The sequence below is a fragment of the Oryctolagus cuniculus genome, chromosome 17 (assembly GCF_964237555.1).
Source record: "Oryctolagus cuniculus chromosome 17, mOryCun1.1, whole genome shotgun sequence".
In the NCBI taxonomy this organism is placed as follows: Eukaryota; Metazoa; Chordata; class Mammalia; order Lagomorpha; family Leporidae; genus Oryctolagus; species Oryctolagus cuniculus.
Window position 1 is genome coordinate 21511747 of NC_091448.1, and position 19639 is coordinate 21531385.

The window sequence follows — 19639 nt, forward strand, 5'->3', positions numbered from 1 at the left end:
TGAGCCAGGTTGAAGCTAGGAGGCAGAAAGTCAATCGAGGTCTCCGACACAGGTGACAGGGACCCAACTACTTGAGCTATCACCTGCTGCCTCCCAGGGTGCACATTATCAGGAAGCTGGGAACAGGAGCAGAGCTGGATCTCAAACCCAAGCACTCTAATACTGAATGGAGGCATCCCAAGCAGGAGCTTAACTACAAGGTCAAACACCCCTGGTTCACAGATTTGAAGACAAGAGTTGCCTACAAGATATCTAAAAGGGGCTGGCACAGTGTGTTAATCTTCTGCCTGCGGCACCAGCACCCCATATGGGCACTGGTTCTAGTCCTGGCTGCTCTTCTTCCAATCCAGCTCTCTGTTATGGCCTGGGAAATCAGTAGGAGATGGCCCATGTCCTTGGGCCCCTGCATCCACATGGGAGACCCAGAAGAAGCTCCTGGCTTTGGATCGGTGTGGGGAGCAACTTGGACTAGACTGTTACTGGAATTAAGATTTATTCTATACATTTGCTCTCCCACAATATGGCGCTGGGAGAGGAGTAAACAGCTTCTACACAGCTGCCTCCAGTTCAACCAATAAACTATAGGACCTGCTCCTGATTGGAGGAGAGCAGCGTACTCGGCGTGTGGGTAGCAGAGTTGGGATTGGTGGAAGAGGACTATAAAGGAGGAGAGAGACAACATGCACCAGGAACACCTGAGGAACATCTGAGCAGCCCCCGAGAGAGCCGGCCGGTGGTGTGCCGCTCCCCCACGGAAGTGGGGAAAGTGGCAGGGGGAACCGCCCTTCCACGGAGGTGGAAGGACAGTAGCCAACCCGGGAAGAACCAGCAGCAAACCCGGGAAGGGCCGAGCAGACAAAAGAACAGCGCAGCGTTTAGTGTCGTTCCTCCGTGAAGAAGGGGAGTGACATAATGGTGCCGTGACTCGGATAGGAAGCCTAGGAGGGAAGAAGCGGGAAAAAGTGGGAAAATACCGGAGAGAGAGAGACTAGAAGAGCCTAGGGAAAAGCTGGACGGAAAAAGTGCCGGAAGAAGTTAGGATTGAAAGCAAAAGTGAAAGCTGGAGGAAACATAGACTCGGATGCGGACTATGGCGGGGAAGCTAGGAGATTAAAAGCGAAAGTGAAAGCTAGAACAGACTTGGATACGGACTGTGGAGAGAAGCCAGGAGAAATGAGGGAGGAATATTGTTGGAAGAAAACTTAGGGAAACATACTGGGTAGAGAAAAATGTTAGGGAAAATGAAGCTGCGGGGGCAGGCTGAGGTGGAGACGTAAGCTAGCTTGGGATTTGTCAAGTCAGCCCGGGGAGCAAAAGGCGAAAAGCTAAAACCAGAGGCAGAGACACGTAAGCTAGGTTGGAATCTGTCAGATTAGCCCAGGGAGCAAAAGACGGGAAGCCAAACCGAAGCGGAGACGTGAGCTAGGTTGAATTCGCCAGGTTAGCCTGGGGAACTTAGACTGAATACCGGTGGTGGAAACGTGAGCTAGGCTGTGTGACTCGCGGAAGCCGCCGCGCACAGAGAAAGCGCGCGGGGCACGAACGGGGAGAGTGCACAAGGCGCAAGTAGATAGGGAACGCGGGGCTAGTGCGAAGGCCATGGTGTGGGCGCGAAGGGCGCAGAGACCGCGGAGTGCACGCGAAGCCAGGAAGCCGCGTAGATAAGAGAAGCGCAGAGCCGGGAAGCCGCCGCGGGGTGAGGTGCCGAGAAGCAGCCTCAGGGCGGGCGCCGGGAAGCCACGGGGATAAGAGAAACAGAAGTTTAGAAGTAAAATGAGAGAAATAGGAATGCTGGTAGATAGAAGTAAAATAGGAGAAATAGGAATGCCCAGAGATAGAGAAATAGAGAAAAATAAGGCCTCCCCACAACATGGCAATGAGAGAGCTTGGATTCGGTCTGCCTGATTAGTAAGACGATAAGTACCTGCAGGCAGTATGCGCCGCAGGTCACCGAAGACAGGCACATTATCAACACCAATAGGTCTCCCCACAATACGGCAATGAGAAGACTTGGATTCGGTTTGCCTGACTGATAGGGCTTGTAAGCACCTGCAGGCAGTTCTAGCAGAGCAGAGCATGCGCTGCAGGGCACCAAACACAGGCACGCATCAGCGCCTAAAAACCTCCTCACAACATGGCGAAGAGAGGACCCGGATTCGGTTTGCCTGATTGGTAGGGCTTGTAAGCACCTGTGGGCAACTCCAGCAAGCAGAGCAGAGTGTGTGCCACAGGGCACCAAAGACAGGCGCGTATCAACACCAAAAATAAAAAGAAAGGGGGAATTGTGGGGAGCAATTCGGACTAGACTGTTACTGGAATTAAGACTTATTCTATACATCTGCTCTCCCACAATATGGCGCTGGGAGAGGAGGAAACAGCTTCTACACAGCTGCCTCCAGTTCAACCAATAAACTATAGGACCTGCTCCTGATTGGAGGAGAGCAGCGTACTCGGCGTGTGGGTAGCAGAGTTGGGATTGGTGGAAGAGGACTATAAAGGAGGAGAGAGACAACATGCACCAGGAACACCTGAGGAACATCTGAGCAGCCCCCAAGAGAGCCGGCCGGTGGTGTGCTGCTCCCCCACGGAAGTGGGGAAAGTGGCAGGGGGAACCGCCCTTCCACGGAGGTGGAAGGACAGTAGCCAACCCGGGAAGAACCAGCAGCAAACCCGGGAAGGGCCAAGCAGACAAAAGAACAGCGCAGCGTTTAGTGTCGTTCCTCCGTGAAGAAGGGGAGCGACATAATGGTGCCGTGACTCGGATAGGAAGCCTAGGCAGGGTTTAGTGTCGTTCCTCCACGAAGAGGGGGAGCGACAGATCGGTGCCGCTCTGGCTATTTGGATAGTGAACCAGTGGGTGGAAGACCTTTCTCTCTGTCTCTCCCTATCACTGTCTGTAACACTACCTTTCAAATAAATAAGTAATCTTTAAAAAAAATATCCAAGAGGTCAAGTCCAGTAACCAGTTGGACAAACAATTTTTGTTCTCCTAGTGGGTGTCATGACTAGACATCCTTATTCTGTATACACACACACACACACACACACACACAGGCATGTGAACTACAGAACTGGGGTGTTCTTTTACATTGCTCACATAGGTATCATTTACTTGGGTTGCCCCTCTATTAGAGTATCAGACTAACTGACTTACAAGTCCACTTCCATCAGAGCTGCTCCCAGTTGGTATCCCAGCTCCTGGAGGTATAGAGTGAAGCTGGCTTTCTCACCTTGAAGCAGGGGGTCTTGTGGCCAACATGGCAAGAATTCTAAACATACAGTAGTGATCCTCTACTCTGGGAAACTTCCAAAGCTTTGCAATGCTTGGGCTTAACTAGAGAACAAGTGAACTTGGATTTCTTGGGGGGAAAGCCTTGGCATGAGAACTTTAAGTTGCCCAAGGGGCTTCCTTCCATGTGCAGGCAGGGTTGAGAACTATTGGATTGGAAACAGCTTGGGAAACAGGTATCTGAGATAGGACCTTATTACACCAATTCCTCTTATCTTTGCAAATGTATCCAGTAATAGGTCCACCCTGATAAGCTTTTTAAAACAAACCAGGCCCACTATATATCAAATCAAACTATTCCTGGTCCCACTAGACATGTAGTTGGCCACTTCAATCTGGCCATTTTAAACTTCTTCCCACCAGAAAAGGTATACTAGTCTCCATCATCAATAACCCTCAGGCCCCAAACTCAGCCTTCAGCAACAGGAACTCATATTCTCCTTCTCAGCCTAGCTAGTCAAGATGCCATGCCTGGGTGGGACTTGAAGGGCACACCAAACTTTCTAGCTCTTAATCAGCCACAGAATTTGGGATCCTATTTATATCGTGGCCTCCAAGCTTTCCTACCATACAGAATTCTGAGAATCTACTCCTTTCCAAGCCTCTACCTCCCCAGAGGGATGATCTGATACGAGAATTCTACATAGGAGTTTAAAATCTCCAAAGTAAGCAAGCAACGTCAAGGTTCCTCAAGTCTTGACAGAGAGCCTGAAATTATAACAACTTTCTATACTATCAGAAATTATTTCCTAAAGCAATGTTCTATAATTTTCTGTAAGCACATTCAAACAAAAAACTTTTAAAAGTTAAAGCGACGTCACAGCATCATACAACCTCAGCTATTTAAACAGCTCTGTGCTGGCTGCTTCCAGCCGAGAGAAGGGCAGTGAGCAGGTTGATGTGACAGGGACACCCACGTCACATTCTCCAGAAGGGCAGCTGCTCACATGCATGGACAACCTGAGTATGACTGCACAACTAACCACACCCACAATTTAATGGCGTAAAACAACAAAACTGTGTTACTTCCCATTGTCTTGTACAACAACTGGGCATTTCTCTATTGATCTTGCCTGGGCTCACTCATGCAACTGCGTTCACCAAAAAGCCCAGTAGGGGATTCAAATGTTCCCAGCAAGCTCTTGCACTTGTCACGAGCTGGTGCTGGTTGTCAACTGGAGTGCCTCGGTTATATTCCATGTGGCTCTTGCTTTTTTTAACTTTTATTTAATAAAAGTAAATTTTTTTATTTTAAAGATTTTATTAATATAAACAAAACATATTTCATGTATTTCATAGATATAATTCTAAGAAGATAACCATGCTTCCCCCCTCCCTCCCTGAGTCTCCCTCCTTTTTTAATTCTTTAATTTTTTCAATAATATAATTTATTTTTTGTGTGTGTTTTTTGTTTTTTTTTTAACAGTTTATGGATTACAATGGCTTCCCCCCCCATAACTTCCCCTCCCACCCGCACCCCTCCCATCTCCTGCTCCCTCTCCCATTCCATTCACATCAAGATTCATTTTCAATTATCTTTATATACAGAAGTTCGATTTAGTATATATTAAGATTTCATCAGTTTGCACCCACACAAAACATAAAGTGTAAAATACTGTTTCAGTACTAGTTATAGCATTAATTCACATTGGACAACACATTAAGGACAGAGATCCCACATAAGGAGTAAGTACACAGTAACTCCTTTTGTTGACTTAACAATTTGACACTCTTGTTTATGGTGTCAGTAATCTCCCTAGGCTTTAGTCATGAGTTGCCAAGGCTATGGAATGGAAGCCTCTTGAGTTCGCTGACTTCAATCTTATTTAGACAAGGTCATAGTCAAAGTGGAAGTTCTCTCCTCCCTTCAGAGAAAGATACCTCCTTCTTTGATGGCCCGTTTTTTCTACTGGGATCTCACTTGCAGAGACCTTTCATTTAGTTTGTTTGTTTGTTTGTTTCCAGAATGTCTTGGCTTTCCATGCCTAAAATACTCTCATGGGCTCTTCAGCCATATCTGAGTGCCTTAAGGGCTGATTCTGAGGCCAGAGTGCTGTTTAGGACATCTGCCATTCTGTTTAGGACATCTGCTGTGTATCCCACTTTCCATGTTGGATCGTTCTCTCCCTTTTTGATTCTATCAGTTAGTATTCGCAGACACTAGTCTTGTTTGTGTGATCCCTTTGACTCTTAGACCTATCAGTGTGATCAATTGTGAACTGAAATTGATCACTTGGACTAGTGAGATGGCATTGGTACATGCAACCTTGATGGGATTGTATTGGAATCCCCTGGCACATTTCTAACTCCACCATTTGGGTTAAGTCCAATTGAGCATGTCCCAAATTGTACATCTCCTCCCTCTCTTATTCCCACTCTTATTTTTAACAGGGATCACTTTTCAGTTAAATTTCAACACCTAAGAATAAATGTGTGTTGATTACAGAGTTCAACCAATAGTATTAACTAGAGCAAAAAAAAAAAATACTAAGAGGGATAACATATTAAGTTGCTCATCAACAGTCAGGGTGAGGGCTAATCAAGTCACCGTTTCTCATAGTGTCCCTTTCACTTCAACAGGTTTCCTTTTTTTGTGGTTGGTTGGTTATTTGTCACCGATCAGGGAGAACATATGATATTTGTCCCTTTGGGACTGGCTTAATTCACTCAGCATGATGTTTTCCAGATTCCTCCATTTTGTTGCAAATGACCGGGTTTCATTGTTTTTGACTGCTGTATAGTATTCTATACTACTGCTCTGTAGTAAGTCTTGACATCTGGTATTGTGATGCCTCTGGCTTTGTGTTTGTTGTACAAGATTGCTTTAGCTATTCGAGGTCTCCTGTTTCTCCATATGAATTTCAGCATCATTTTTTCCAGATCTGAGAAGAAGGTCTTCGGTATCTTGATTGGTATCACATTGAATCTATAAATTGCTTTTGGGAGAATGGACATTTTGATGATATTGATTCTTCCAATCCATGAGCATGGAAGATTTTTTTTTCCATTTTTTGGTATCCTCTTCTATTTCTTTCTTTAAGGTTTTGTAATTCTCATTGTAGAGATCTTTGACATCCTTGGTTAAGTTTATTCCAAGGTATTTAATTGTCTTTGTAGCTATTATGAATGGGATTGATCTTAGAAGTTCTTTCTCAGCCATGGCACTGTCTGTGTATACAAAGGCTGTTAATTTTTGTGCATTGATTTTATATCCTGCTACTTTGCCAAACTCTTCTATGAGTTCCAATAGTCTCTTAGTAGAGTTTTTTTGATCCCCTAGATAAAGAATCATATCATCTGCAAAAAGGGATAGTTTGAGTTCTTCCTTCCCAATTTGTATCCCTTTAATTTCTTTTTCTTTCCTAATGGCTCCGGCTAGAACTTCCAGAACTATACTAAATAGCAATGATGAGAATGGGCATCCCTGTCTGGTACCAGATCTCAGTGGAAATGCTTCCAACTTTTCCCCATTCAAAAGGATTCTGCTGTGGGTTTTTCATAAATTGCCTTGATTGTGTTGAGGAATGTTCCTTCTATACCCAATTTGCTTAGAGTTTTCATCATGAAATGGTGTTGTATTTTATCAAATGTTTTCTCTGCATCTATTGAGATAATCATATGATTTTTCTTCTGCAGTTTGTTTATCCACGTGGCCCTTGTTCTCTGGTTGCCTCTCCTGAACTTCTTTGTAGGATGGAAAAATTTTCAAAGAGGACACAGGTGAAGCTTCGGGGCTTGCGGCTTGAGTTCCAGACTCCTACACACCACTTCCACCACATCCTGTTCATCAAAGCAAGTTATTAGGCCGAACCACATGCAAGCAGTGGGGGAACAGACAGAACCTCTTTTCAGAAAGAGCTACAAACCACTGCTGGTCTGACATGCAGGCAGAGTAGGGAAGCAGCGCTAAGTTACTGGCAGTCAGAGGATGCCTTCCTTGCTGTCTTGCACTTACTTGAATGATAATTAAAGGCATTTCTGCATGCAGTGAGTTGAAATCTCACCGCCATGAATTACAATTATTTGTTGAGGTGGAGCTGTGATAATAACAGCTGTTTGTGCTGACAAACGTGAAGCCGGGAGACTGAGGATCCCAGACTGCAGAACGGCCCTTGTGCACCCCTGACAGCAGCCAGCTACTCGTGGGTTGTGAGAACTTCTGATTGGCTCCTTACACTCACAGAGAGTGTATGATGTCTTTACACCTGAGGACTTAATATAGTGGAAAAAAACAAAAAGCAGAAAAATGAAAGAAAAATGCCAAGAGGCAGATGGTGCCATCTAAAATTCTTCTTGTATCACCAAACTAAGACTACTGAAACACTGCAGCAGAAATCAAAAGAGGCCCCGGAAATGCAGAGTTTAGTGTTACTGGCTTGGTGAAGCACAGTTTTATTTCATTCAGGAGGAAGTACTGACATTCAGCAAATTCTCTACTCATTCCTCCTAAGAGAACTTACCTCTTACTATGGGAAAATTACCATCCAGTGCCTACCCACACCTCACCTGACAGTGATCTGAGTCATGTCCAAGCTGCAGCTTTGGGAGCCACCACATTCACCAAACCACAGGGTTTCTGGTGGTAGACAATCGTGTAGATGAGTAGTGGGTAGATGTAGTGGGTAGAGGAAAGTCATATTCTAAAAAGAATACAAGCCGGGGCCAATGCTGTGGCATAGTGAGCTAAGCCTCCACCTGCAGCAACAGCATCCAGTATGGGCACCCATGCATGTCCCGGCTGCTCCTCTTCCAAACCAGCTCTCTCTTAATGGCCTGGGAAAGCAGTAGAAGATGGCCCAAGTGTTTGGATTCTTGCACCTGTGTGGGAGACCTGGAAGAAGCTCCTGGCTCCTGGCTTCAGATCAGCTCAGCTCTGGCTGTTATGGCCATTTGGGAAGTGAACCAGTAGATGAAAGACCTTTCTCTCTTTCTCTCTCTCTCTCTCTCTCTCTCTCTCTTTCTCTTTCTCTTTCTCTTTCTCTTTCTCTTTCTCTTTCTCTTTCTCTTTCTCTCTTTCTATAACTCTACCTCTCAAATAAATAAATCTTTTTAAAAAAAAAAAAAAGCCAGGAATTTATCTGGGTTTCCCAGTGGGTGCAGGGCCCCAAGGACTTGGGCCATCTTCCGCCGCTTTCCCAGGCCATTAAGAGTGAGCTGGATTGGAAGTGAATCAGCCGAGACTTGAACCAGCACCCATATGGGATGCCGACACTGCAGACTGTGGCTTAACTGGATGTGTGCCCCAGCACCAGCCCCAACAATTCCTGCATAATATTGGCTTGTGATAGATTAAGACACATCACACGAGGAAATGGACCACGACTGCTTGTTCCACATTATAGTTCTGAGTTGGCTACTGCCGGAAGCCCCAGGAGTTTCTCTGACCTGGGACAAATGAATTTCTCAGTTGTGGATTTTCACACCTAAGATCAATCTAAAAATTGAATTCTGGCCGGCGCCGCGGCTCAATAGGCTAATCCTCCGCCTAGCGGCGCCGGCACACCGGGTTCTAGTCCCGGTCGGGGCATCGGATTCTGTCCCGGTTGCCCCTCTTCCAGGCCAGCCCTCTGCTGTGGCCAGGGAGTGCAGTGGAGGATGGCCCAGGTGCTTGGGCCCTGCACCCCATGGGAGACCAGGAAAAGCACCTGGCTCCTGGCTCCTGCCATCGGATCAGCGCGGTGCGCCGGCCGCAGCGCGCCGGCCGCGGCGGCCATTGGAGGGTGAACCAACGGCAAAGGAAGACCTTTCTCTCTGTCTCTCTCTCTCACTGTCCACTCTGCCTGTCAAAAAAAAAAATAAATAAATAAATAAATAAATAAAAAAAATTGAATTCTAAACCACATAAACTATAACCTTTCAGTATGAATGCAGATTTTTTTTAACAGGCAGAGTCAGACAGTGAGAGACAAAGAGAAAGGTCTTCCTTTTTCCGTTGGTTCACCCCCCAAGTGGCCGCTATGGCCAGTGCACTGCGGCCGGCGCACCGCACTGATCCGAAGCCAGGAGCCAGGTGCTTCTCCTGGTCTCCCATGCGGGTGCAGGGCCCAAGGACCTGGGCCATCCTCCACTGCACTCCCTGGCCACAGCAGAGAGCTGGACTGGAGGAGGAGCAACTGGGACAGAATCCGGCGCCCCAACCAGGACCAGAACCTGGAATACCAGCACCGCAGGTGGAGGATTAGCCTAGTGAGCAGTGGTGCTGGCCTATACAGATTTTCTTTTACCCTTCCATCAACACTGCTCGGAGGTAAGATTCTTCAGACTTCTCTTGGTCAGTGGGCTGAATTTTTCCCGTCTCAGATTAGGATTCCTTCTAGAATCTTGGCTTTTAATGGTCCTATGTAATACCTTTGGCTTTGCGGGAGGGCATAGCCAGCCCTCACACTGGCTATCCTGAAGGTATAGCAACAAATCCCAGATGGAACAGTCTGTTCTTGAGTTGGTTACAGACTGAACAAAACAGCAGCTGATATTCTTCATTCTGGAATTTGGGGATTTTAATTTTATTTTAGTTCAGAAATTTATTGCTTTAAACATTGAATCCAGAATTCCTGCGTCTATGTAGTCAAATGATAGATCCATGCTAACTCAAGTCTCTCAGTTATATTTTCTCCAAGAGGAATTTTTAACTGCTAGACACTGGAATAATTTATACTTATTTTAAGCAATAAAATAGAATTCTTAATGAACTATTTGATTAAATAAATATCTACTTTCATGAAATTGGTGATATTCCCAGAAGATATTTTTTCTCTTTTAAATACTGAGCCAATCTAAACTAACATAAGACTGACAACAAGAACTTCTTACAGAGAAATTAGGCAGTCCCTGTTAATCAATGACACTTCTTGGTTGACCAGGAAGACAGAAGGGGAGAGGGAGAGACATTACCCACATAAATGGAGACCTGGTAGACATAATCTAATTTGACTTTCTAAAAGCCTTTGTCTAAGTTTTACAACAAAGATTATTAAAATAATTGATTCTCTAGGACTTTAGATTATTGTTCATTAATATTTACTTGCTCCTTTTCTCTCCCTGCTGAGAGAAGTATCCTTTCCTCTCCTTGAAATGTGTTGTATGCCTGGGATTGCTACCAGAAGTGGGGTTGCTAGCTAACATACAGAACACCTCATTTAACTGGAATTTCAGATAAACAGAGTGTAAATATGCCCAATGCTATTCAAACATGACTATAACAAAAAATATTTGTTATTCATCTGAAATTCAAATTTAATGGGAAACCTTGTATTTTATTTGTAAAAATGGCAACTAGACTCCAAAAGGAAGTCTCAAACCAACCTATGACCAGATGCCAGCTCCAGCCTTAATTTGCCAAACACCAAATGACCTGCTGACATGTGACCAAGAAATAAATACTTGTCACTGTATGTGAGGAGAGTTTGTGGTTGCTTGTTATACAGAAATAGCTGAGTGTCAACCATGGTGGCAGTGAGAAACTAGCTTAATGCTCCAATCAGTGTGAGAGATGAGCAGATGGTTTCCTTCAGTGAAAATAAAAATGGGGGAATGGCCATGATTGATTTTATTTTAAATTTTCATAAATTTTTGGCAGGCATAGGTTAATTAATATCTAGGTTTAGAGATGAAATTGTTTTTATGGCTGGTATAAGCAAACCTATTCGTGTTAAACTGAAGGAGAATCCCATTTGTTAAAATAGACTTACAGGTCAGACATGGTTTAGTTTGAATCTAGAATGTGAGAACTCAAGGAGACCAGTTAACTTCTAAGCTTCAGATTCCCCGTCTACAACATGGGGACAACACTACCTGCCTCAATCAGTTAGAATGATGATTAACCAGATAAGACATATGAAGTCCCTGGAACACACCAAATATTCAATAATAGGTGGTCCTTTAAAGTTATTTTGTAGTACACAGAAAAATGGCAACCAATATCCAGCATCAACCAATGAAATACTGCGTCCAGGGGAACTATGGGAAACCTCTCTTAGAGGAAAATGAGTGCAGGTGCCCAGCAGAGCCTCATGCTGGCCCTGCGCTGAGGTCCTGAGCTCTGTCACTGGGGTAGAATGCTGTCCTGATTTTTCAGTGTCACTTCCAATGATGGTGCTGAAATGAAGGAAAGAACTTGCTAACTACTCGATCAGCTCTCTTCTCTGCCTAACGGCGGGTCTACTGAGTCCACAAGTGTCAAAGTCAAAGAAGAGGCCGCTTGTGAACGAGGAGGCCTGCAGCTCCAGCCCCACGCTATGACCTCACTGTGTGGCCGTGGTAAACCCTCCCAGCCTCTGCAGCCGGCGAGGTGGGCACAGGCCTATATATTCTCTACAGACTCTACAGGCACAGTGACTCACCCAAATAAAGTACAAAGCTAACAGCCCTGGTGGCTCCATGAAGACAGCGCTACAACCAAGGAAGTTGGGTTCAGATTGGAAGGATGAGGAGGGCATTCCAGGTGAAGGAGGAGACATCAACAACCAAAGCAAGCAAGTCTGGGTCCTGCTCAGGGAGAGTGACTAAGCCAGTGCCGCAGGCCCCAGGACCCCACGTGGAAAACCACAGACCTGCCTTTAAGTGAGCCGCAGAAGGTGACACCCGGCAGCACAGCTGTTGTCTCCGCTGGAGTGACGCTGTTAGCCTGCTGCTGTCACATCCACATTGTCAAGAAGACGAGTCACGGGGCGGTAATCATGAGAGTGTTTGAAGGCAAAGAGTACAGGTTCCCTTCAGGGCCAAGGAGCAGGGTGATCAGGCACTATCCTAGTTGTGAACACACATGCTTCCCCCTTCTCAGGTCAGGGATATTTCAAGGCAAAGTCACCAGAATTGAATCCAATGTCTAAATTTGGTAAGAATTCACAATAAGAAAAAAATGAAAGAATATTTGTGGTGTGTGCACACTCATAAGTATGAGGTAAGGGATGACCGAAAATACCATTAACCAATGCTAAATCCTCACCTAATTGGCCAGAGATTAATAAGGAATGACCTTGTGCCCTGGGGGTCATCAGCGCCCGGCCAGGGTATATAAAGGGCCCAGGGCAGGAGGAAGGCACTCACACCTGACAACACCCAACTCCTCTCAACCCACCAGCCCACACCAGCCCCAGACACCACCATGACCGGCTCCTGCTGCGGCTCCTTCTCCTCCCAGAGCTGTGGGGGAGGCTGCCTCCAGCCCTGCTGCTGCCGCGACCCCTGCTGCTGCCGCCCCGTGTCCTGCCAGACCACCGTGTGCCGCCCCATCACCTGCGTGCCCCGCTGCACGCGCCCCATCTGTGAGCCCTGCCGCCGCCCCATCTGCTGCGACCCCTGCGGCCTGCAGCAGGGCTGCTGCCGCCCCATCAGCTGCTGCCCCTCGTCCTGCACGGCCGTGGTCTGCAGGCCCTGCTGCTGGACCACCACTGGCTGCCAGCTCCTGTCTGTGCAGGCCCCCTGCTGCCGGCCGCCCTGCTGCCAGCCGGCCCCCTGCCGCACTGTCTGCAGGACCTCCCCCTGCGGCTCCTGCTACTGAGCTGCTGTCTCCACAGAGCAATTCCCTGGAGCCCAAGAATCTACTTTGCCTTTAAATGAAGTTGAAAGAAAAACCAATCGCCTCACCCCTAACCCAAAGCGACAGTAGTTTTACAGCCTGATATAAGCAGACGCCCAGCGCCAGCCTCAGCTGAACTCCCGTGGGCTGCACCAGCAGAAGTCATCATGGACAGCACACCGACCTGTAAAGTCCCTGGTGTGGACTTTGCAGCGCAGCCTGAACCCTGAAGGTTCCAGCTGCTGGACGCCCAGCGTCGCCTTTTGTAATGTACTGCTTACTGTTGTCAATAAACTGATTTTTCCTGGCACAGCAGACTGCCCCGTTGCCTGATTCACTCATTGGCACCTGTTCATTCGTAAACCCAGATGAGCAGGATTTTAGAATCTACACAAGGGAACCAAAGCTCAGCCTAAGCAGAACTTTATCCAAGGGAATCCCACGCCTTGAGTAGCTGCTTATCAAGGGACTGTCCAAGGCTGCTCCTGCCCTACTAGGGACAAACGAGCTACATCCCTTGCAGCAGTGGAGCTCACAGTCAGGTGAGAGAACTAAGGAAACACGGTGTTAGTGAAGAAGGGCAGAAGGAGTGGGGACAGAATACACCAAGCCTGGAGTGGGCCCAGCAGACTGACCAGCCCAGCACATCCCATCTTCTTACCACTGCGCCTGGAACAGCACTTTTCAAAGTGTGGTCCATGCACATCCTTAGGGCCCCGATGAATCCATGGAATCAAAATATCTGGCAATGGGGGGGGGGGTCAAGAGTGTGCATTATTTTATGATTAGAACTGCAGGATCTGCCCCTCAGGGGACGATCTGGATTTGAGGAATGGCAAGCGTGACCCCAAACTCTTCCAAGAGCATTCACCAGAACAAGCCACAGTGAAGACACCCGGAGCTAGCAGGCGAAATGTGGTCATAGGATTGCAACAGCACCTGCTGGACTGTCATCAGGATGAATTCAGAGGGGAAAACTTTTTCCTTAAAGTGCAAAAGGAAAAAATCTTGGGCTTTTTAGGACTTGAATAAAAATGGCAATGATAACCCAAAAGAGACAAGAAAGGGAAGGGATGAGGGACTCAGGAGACAGTAGAGAAGAGAGAAAGGTGCAGAGGCCGCTGCGTGGAGACGCAGAAGATGAGGGAGACAGAAGGGGAAGAGACAGGTGCTGGGAATCCTACGAGCATCGGAAGGGGATGCAAGAGACCAAGGCTCCTCCTCGGACTGCTCACGTCGGCAGGAAATCTGTGCAAATGCAGCCCTCTGCCACCGCCCTCCGCCCCCCTCTGCAGACCCAGGCTTCCCACTCCTCACTGTTTTGCTTCAAGCTTCATAGTTACTGGATACTTGCAGTTCCAAATGTCCTTGCTTTTGCACACGTTCTTTTGTTTATATGGAATGCTTTTCCACCCACTTCTTCCCTCCACCTTCTGCATCTACCTAACTGATCCACTTCCGAGATTCAGCTCCACCTTTTCCAGTAGTGCCGTTCTAACACCCTTACTAATGCTTACACCACACACATGCATGCATGCCAATGCACATTCGTGTGAAAACACACACACACACACACACACACACACACACCAGGCTACATTAGGTGGCTCTAGTGTTTTCCAACAGCATCCTGAGCTTACCTCCCTCCTTATAAGGCATTGTGTTGAATCATCTATTTATTTGTCCCCAAGGAAGGGACCAGTTTGCCTATTTTGGTTCCTGGTACAGAGATCGATGTTTAGTACATAGTTGAAACTTGATATCTACTTGTTGGGTCAAACTCAACTGGAGTGGAATTGTCCTCACGACACGAAGTGCAAACAGTAGATATTCACAAGCAAGAATTCAACATCAGCATAGCTTAGCCACTCTGAACCTCAGCTTTTCTCATCTGCACAATGGGAAAACTAACACTCAGCAATGCAGATTGCTGGCAAAGCTAACTGACCTCATGTGTGTCAAATGCCTGGCGCTTGGGGAGCGCCCAGCACCGTTCAGTTCCTTCTATTCCCTGTGGTGCATGTGACCATCACAGCATCAAACAGCCGCAGGAGACGTGCTGCCTGTTCCACTCTGAGCTTTGAGAGTAGGCAAGAACTCAGGAGAAGGATTTTTTTTCCCCTGGGATACACTGAAGAGATCGATTTCCTACTAAATATAATAAACAAGTGAAAAAACCTTCAAATTCAGGCTCGGATCTTTCAAAATGGATTCTGCAAGTCTGTAGTAGTGAGTCCTAGACGGCAGGGTTTGGGAACAGGAGTTCAGCATTAGAGAGAAGAGGAACCCTGCACCCATTTATATCTCTGGTAATTAGATGCTTTCTTTCACACTAAACAATCCAAGAGAATTAAATAGCAAAAGCTGTAAGAGACTCCTGGTTTAGTTTTCCTTGTCTTTAAGCAGAAAATTTATTCACTCATTTATTTATTTATTTATTTATTTAATTCTGAGTAAACTTCTATCAGTTCCCTATTTAATTTTTCTGACTGTTCTAAGTAAAATATTTTCTGCTTTCAATTACTGATAATCGCCTGTCCATCTTCCACATTTGTACGGATTTTAGGCTTAGCCTATGAGGGACACCAGGCACTGAAGAGTCTGCCCATTTCACAGATGAGGAAAGTGGGACTGGGAATGTGCAGCTCCCTTGCTCTGTGTCACACCACACAGATCTGAATCCCACTTCCCCTGGATCACCCCCCTGCTGTCCCTACCCCTCAGCCCTCCCCGTCCCCATCTCACTCTCAGGACTGGAGGGTGTGTGCAAAGATTCTGAGAATGGATTGCCCCAGGCAGTGCATATTCTGTCCTCAGAATCCTTACACCTTCCCAACAGCCACTGGTCCCCAAATTAGTTCCTAACAAAACAAGACCAGGGCATCGCTCACAATCACATAGGTTACTCTTAGCACATTCTGTTTTGATTCAAACACAACAATTCCCACACCCGTCATCACCGTAGTTAACAACTACTTGCTAATACTGACGTTAGGCTTGGGAGAATGTGTGGATCTGGACGAGGGGCACATCCCTGGCCCTCAGGCTGAGGTCACTGCTGTGCCGCAGCAAAGGCCACAGCACGGCCGAGCAGCGGGGCCGTCCTGGCACTGAAGCACTTGGAGGAGCGCTGTGGCTCTGAGAACGCTACGTGAAGCGGTGCAGGGGTAAGCTCAAAGTCTGCCCAAAGGGCTGCCTGCCAAGGACTCAGCATCAGCACCGGGCTGTGGGACAGACGTGGGGCCTCTTCCATTGGAGACTTGAGGGTTAAGGTACACGGGCAACGCTTGTCTGAGACCGTATCATCTGAACTCCTGCCTCGGGGGTGAGACACGAAGGCCGCCTCTCCGTGTCCTGCGCAGGCGGGAGGGAGATCCCGTCTCAGGAACACGACTTTGAACAGCAAAGCTTCTGACGGTCTAAGCCTTTAGAAAGCAGACGTCTTAGTCCGCCATTCTGTGAATTAACAGCAGCGATGAGTGCGCACACGTTTCCTATCCCTGCCATCTGGAGCTCCGTGTCTGTCCTAAGCCATCTGTCCCACGAGATGGAACAGAATTGTTGGTGACTATGGTAGCTACTGCTGCGCGGTCACTGTCCTGGGCAACTCAGATTTGGAAAGAGGCCAGGAGTCGCTCCTCAGTGTTTACACCCGACAGGAGCCCTGTGGTTCCGGGAAAGCTTGGCCACTTTTTCATCTATGCGACTCTGGAGACACCGCTTCACACATATGATCTTCCAAAAACTGGAATGGCCTACGATGGAACAGAAGCTCAGACCTCAGGCGTTCACGAGGAAGGCGATCAAAGAGTGTATATAAAATGAGCACACACCCAAACTGCCTCAGCCGTCCAATGTGGCCTGAAGGCCACGAGCAGCCCTTGGGCAATGCTGTCTAACAGACTTCCCAACGCTGAACGTACTTTCGAGCCCCAGCTTTCTTAGCTGTAGCTGAAAAAAATGAGGCTATTGTATCCACCACCAGCTTGCTGGTTTCCCTGTCTTTTCATAATCCTTTTATACCTCATAAACAAATTCCTCATCCAACAAACCCCAATGTCTACAAAAGATAACTGGTCTCTTCACAAATATTTTCCATACCTTTGGAAGAATCCAATAGGAAGCGCATGCCACACCCGGAAGGCAGAAATACCACATTTTCATTCACTGCCCATGATCAGGGACGGGCATGCAGACAGACACAGGACAGGTAAGACTTGTCCTGTCTGCTATTGTTCCGGGAGAAGCTCTTCCCCTTGATTGCTTGCTCTCCCTTCAGCTTGCATTCCTGAAGTTTGTGATTACTGTCCAGAATCTACCTTGCTTCTATTCCCTTTCCTCCTGTGCCTCCAAATAGGCCAGCACCATTCACACAGTCTCTTTCCACACACTTACTGTGATTCAACTTAGATGCCGACTCAGATTCCACAACAATCCCTTCAGTGACTGGGTGATCACAAATACCTTCCAGAGCAAGGTGAACTCTATGCTGTTTTACAGAAGCAATGGCCATTGTTGCCTGCAGCAGAATCAATACACATCCTCCTTTCTGAGCCCATGTGGTTTTCGAGAAATGTCTGATTCATCACCACGCCAGCTGGGAACCGGGCCTGTGAGTCACGGGCATCCCGGCCCCACGCCTCATCTCCAGTGGTGAACAAGAGGAAAGTGTGGTGACGGCAACACCAGAGCCTTCAGACCTGCAACTTGTCACATGACCCGGTCTGGAAGGACTGGCTGACGGATGGGCAATTTTTCTGATGACATAAATCATCAAATATTCGTGGAAAGGGAAGCATAGCTCAGCAACGCTGGAGATGCTGCCTCAGGAACTGAATCCAAGGTTTCTGTTTCAATGGCAACCACAGCTGCAGGAAGTGACCCTGCGCCCTGGGGGTCATCAGCGCCCGGCCAGGGTATATAAAGGGCCCAGGGCAGGAGGAAGGCACTCACACCTGACAACACCCAACTCCTCTCAACCCACCAGCCCACACCAGCCCCAGACACCACCATGACCGGCTCCTGCTGCGGCTCCTTCTCCTCCCAGAGCTGTGGGGGAGGCTGCCTCCAGCCCTGCTGCTGCCGCGACCCCTGCTGCTGCCGCCCCGTGTCCTGCCAGACCACCGTGTGCCGCCCCATCACCTGCGTGCCCCGCTGCACGCGCCCCATCTGTGAGCCCTGCCGCCGCCCCATCTGCTGCGACCCCTGCGGCCTGCAGCAGGGCTGCTGCCGCCCCATCAGCTGCTGCCCCTCGTCCTGCACGGCCGTGGTCTGCAGGCCCTGCTGCTGGACCACCACTGGCTGCCAGCTCCTGTCTGTGCAGGCCCCCTGCTGCCGGCCGCCCTGCTGCCAGCCGGCCCCCTGCCGCACTGTCTGCAGGACCTCCCCCTGTGGCTCCTGCTACTGAGCAGCCGAATACAAAACACTGCCAGGAGTCCAGCACCTGTAAACTCCTCCCAGTCCTGCCCTGATGAGAAACACTACTGGTACCGCCCACCTGTTCCACAACTAAGTCAACTCCAACTGCCTATGGCTTTTCTCTCGTAATTATGCAGAATCCCAGACCTCAGTGAGAATCCGAAGAAAAACATCAGCTATCATCATTTGAATTATTGGCTTCACAAGAAATGAGTAAACAAAGATCAAAGAATGTGAATGGAACTCTCTCCCAGAGACCCGTTGTTCCACCATTTCCAGGTTCTCATACGGAATCTCCCCTCTCCCACCTTCCCACCAGGACAACATTATTCTTATACTGTGTTTTTGCATGGTAAAAAAAAATTAAAATTTTATTTCTGGGAAAGCAGATGTTTCTTTTTATTGTTTCTTACTCTTCAAAAGCTCATTTTTAGCTTAAGTTATGCTATGTAGACTCAGAGGAAAGAAAGGAAAGCTTTGCTTAAGGTCTGCATTTTGAGCTTTCAGAAGGAAACAGTCCAGGCCAAGCTCTGCAATCTAAGAGCTACTGCAATAACTCAGCTCGTTCCATGCAGTGGCCCTCGTGGTTCAAGCTCCAGGCTTTGCGATGATGCTGGGGACACACTGAGGTTTTAGCAGATCTCTCTGATCATGAGCTTGACTCATGAATAATCCACACACATAGGAAGGCAGAAGCAGCCTCAGCTACAGCCACACTGTTCTGCAATGCAGAAAAGTGTAGTGATTGATGTAGAAAAGCACCCAGGAGTCTCTGAACTCTGAAAGCCCCATCCTGGGAGAACCTCTATCCCACCCTCCATGGCTCCCGCCAGTACCACTGTACAAATTTTCTGTTACTATAACAGAATACCTGAGGCTAGGTCCCTGTAAAGAAAAGAGGTTTATTGGGCTCACCACCCTGGAGGCACCAACTCCAGCTAGGGCCCCTGACTACATCTCCTTGTGGCAGATGACATCATGGCAGATGCACACACAAGAGAGGGAGCTCAGGTGGTGAGACGGGAATCAGAGGAGACAGACTGGGGACTGGCTGGGGTCGCGCAAGAAAGACACTAATTCTTTCAAGGCCAGTGCCTCCAGTCTTCCAGGGACCTCCTCCTACACCCTGCCTCTTAAAAGCCCCACCAGGACCAAGCTTCCAACACATGAACCCTTGGGGTATAAACCCAAACCCTATGCAAACCACAGCCAATTCCAACCCAGTGGAACTGCTACTTCTGAGAAGTGGAAATGTAGCCTTGGTTGGAACCATCCTAATTTTGAACTTCACATGCATTTTTATAATGTCAATGTGGTTGAAAAGGTGGCAAAACTAATCCATAGATGTGTTCTTCCTGTGAAGCGCTATTAGGCTGGTAGGAAAAGTAACCACTATATTTTCCCTGAGAAACATG

General features: G+C 47.7%; 2 protein-coding genes across 2 annotated transcripts; both read left to right on the forward strand.

Moving 5' to 3' along the window:
- The first annotated feature begins 12307 nt into the window (after positions 1-12307).
- LOC100338592 (keratin-associated protein 2-1-like) lies at positions 12308-13121 on the forward strand. Its single transcript, XM_002719148.5, has one exon. The coding sequence runs from the start codon at positions 12393-12395 to the stop codon at positions 12786-12788; it is 396 nt and encodes a 131-aa protein (XP_002719194.1). The 5' UTR covers positions 12308-12392; the 3' UTR covers positions 12789-13121.
- Positions 13122-17734: 4613 nt separating this feature from the next.
- On the forward strand, positions 17735-18612 carry LOC100338342 (keratin-associated protein 2-1). The gene has a single exon (XM_002719147.5). It carries the CDS (start codon positions 17818-17820, stop codon positions 18211-18213), a length of 396 nt encoding a protein of 131 aa, XP_002719193.2. The 5' UTR covers positions 17735-17817; the 3' UTR covers positions 18214-18612.
- The last annotated feature ends 1027 nt before the right edge of the window (positions 18613-19639 follow it).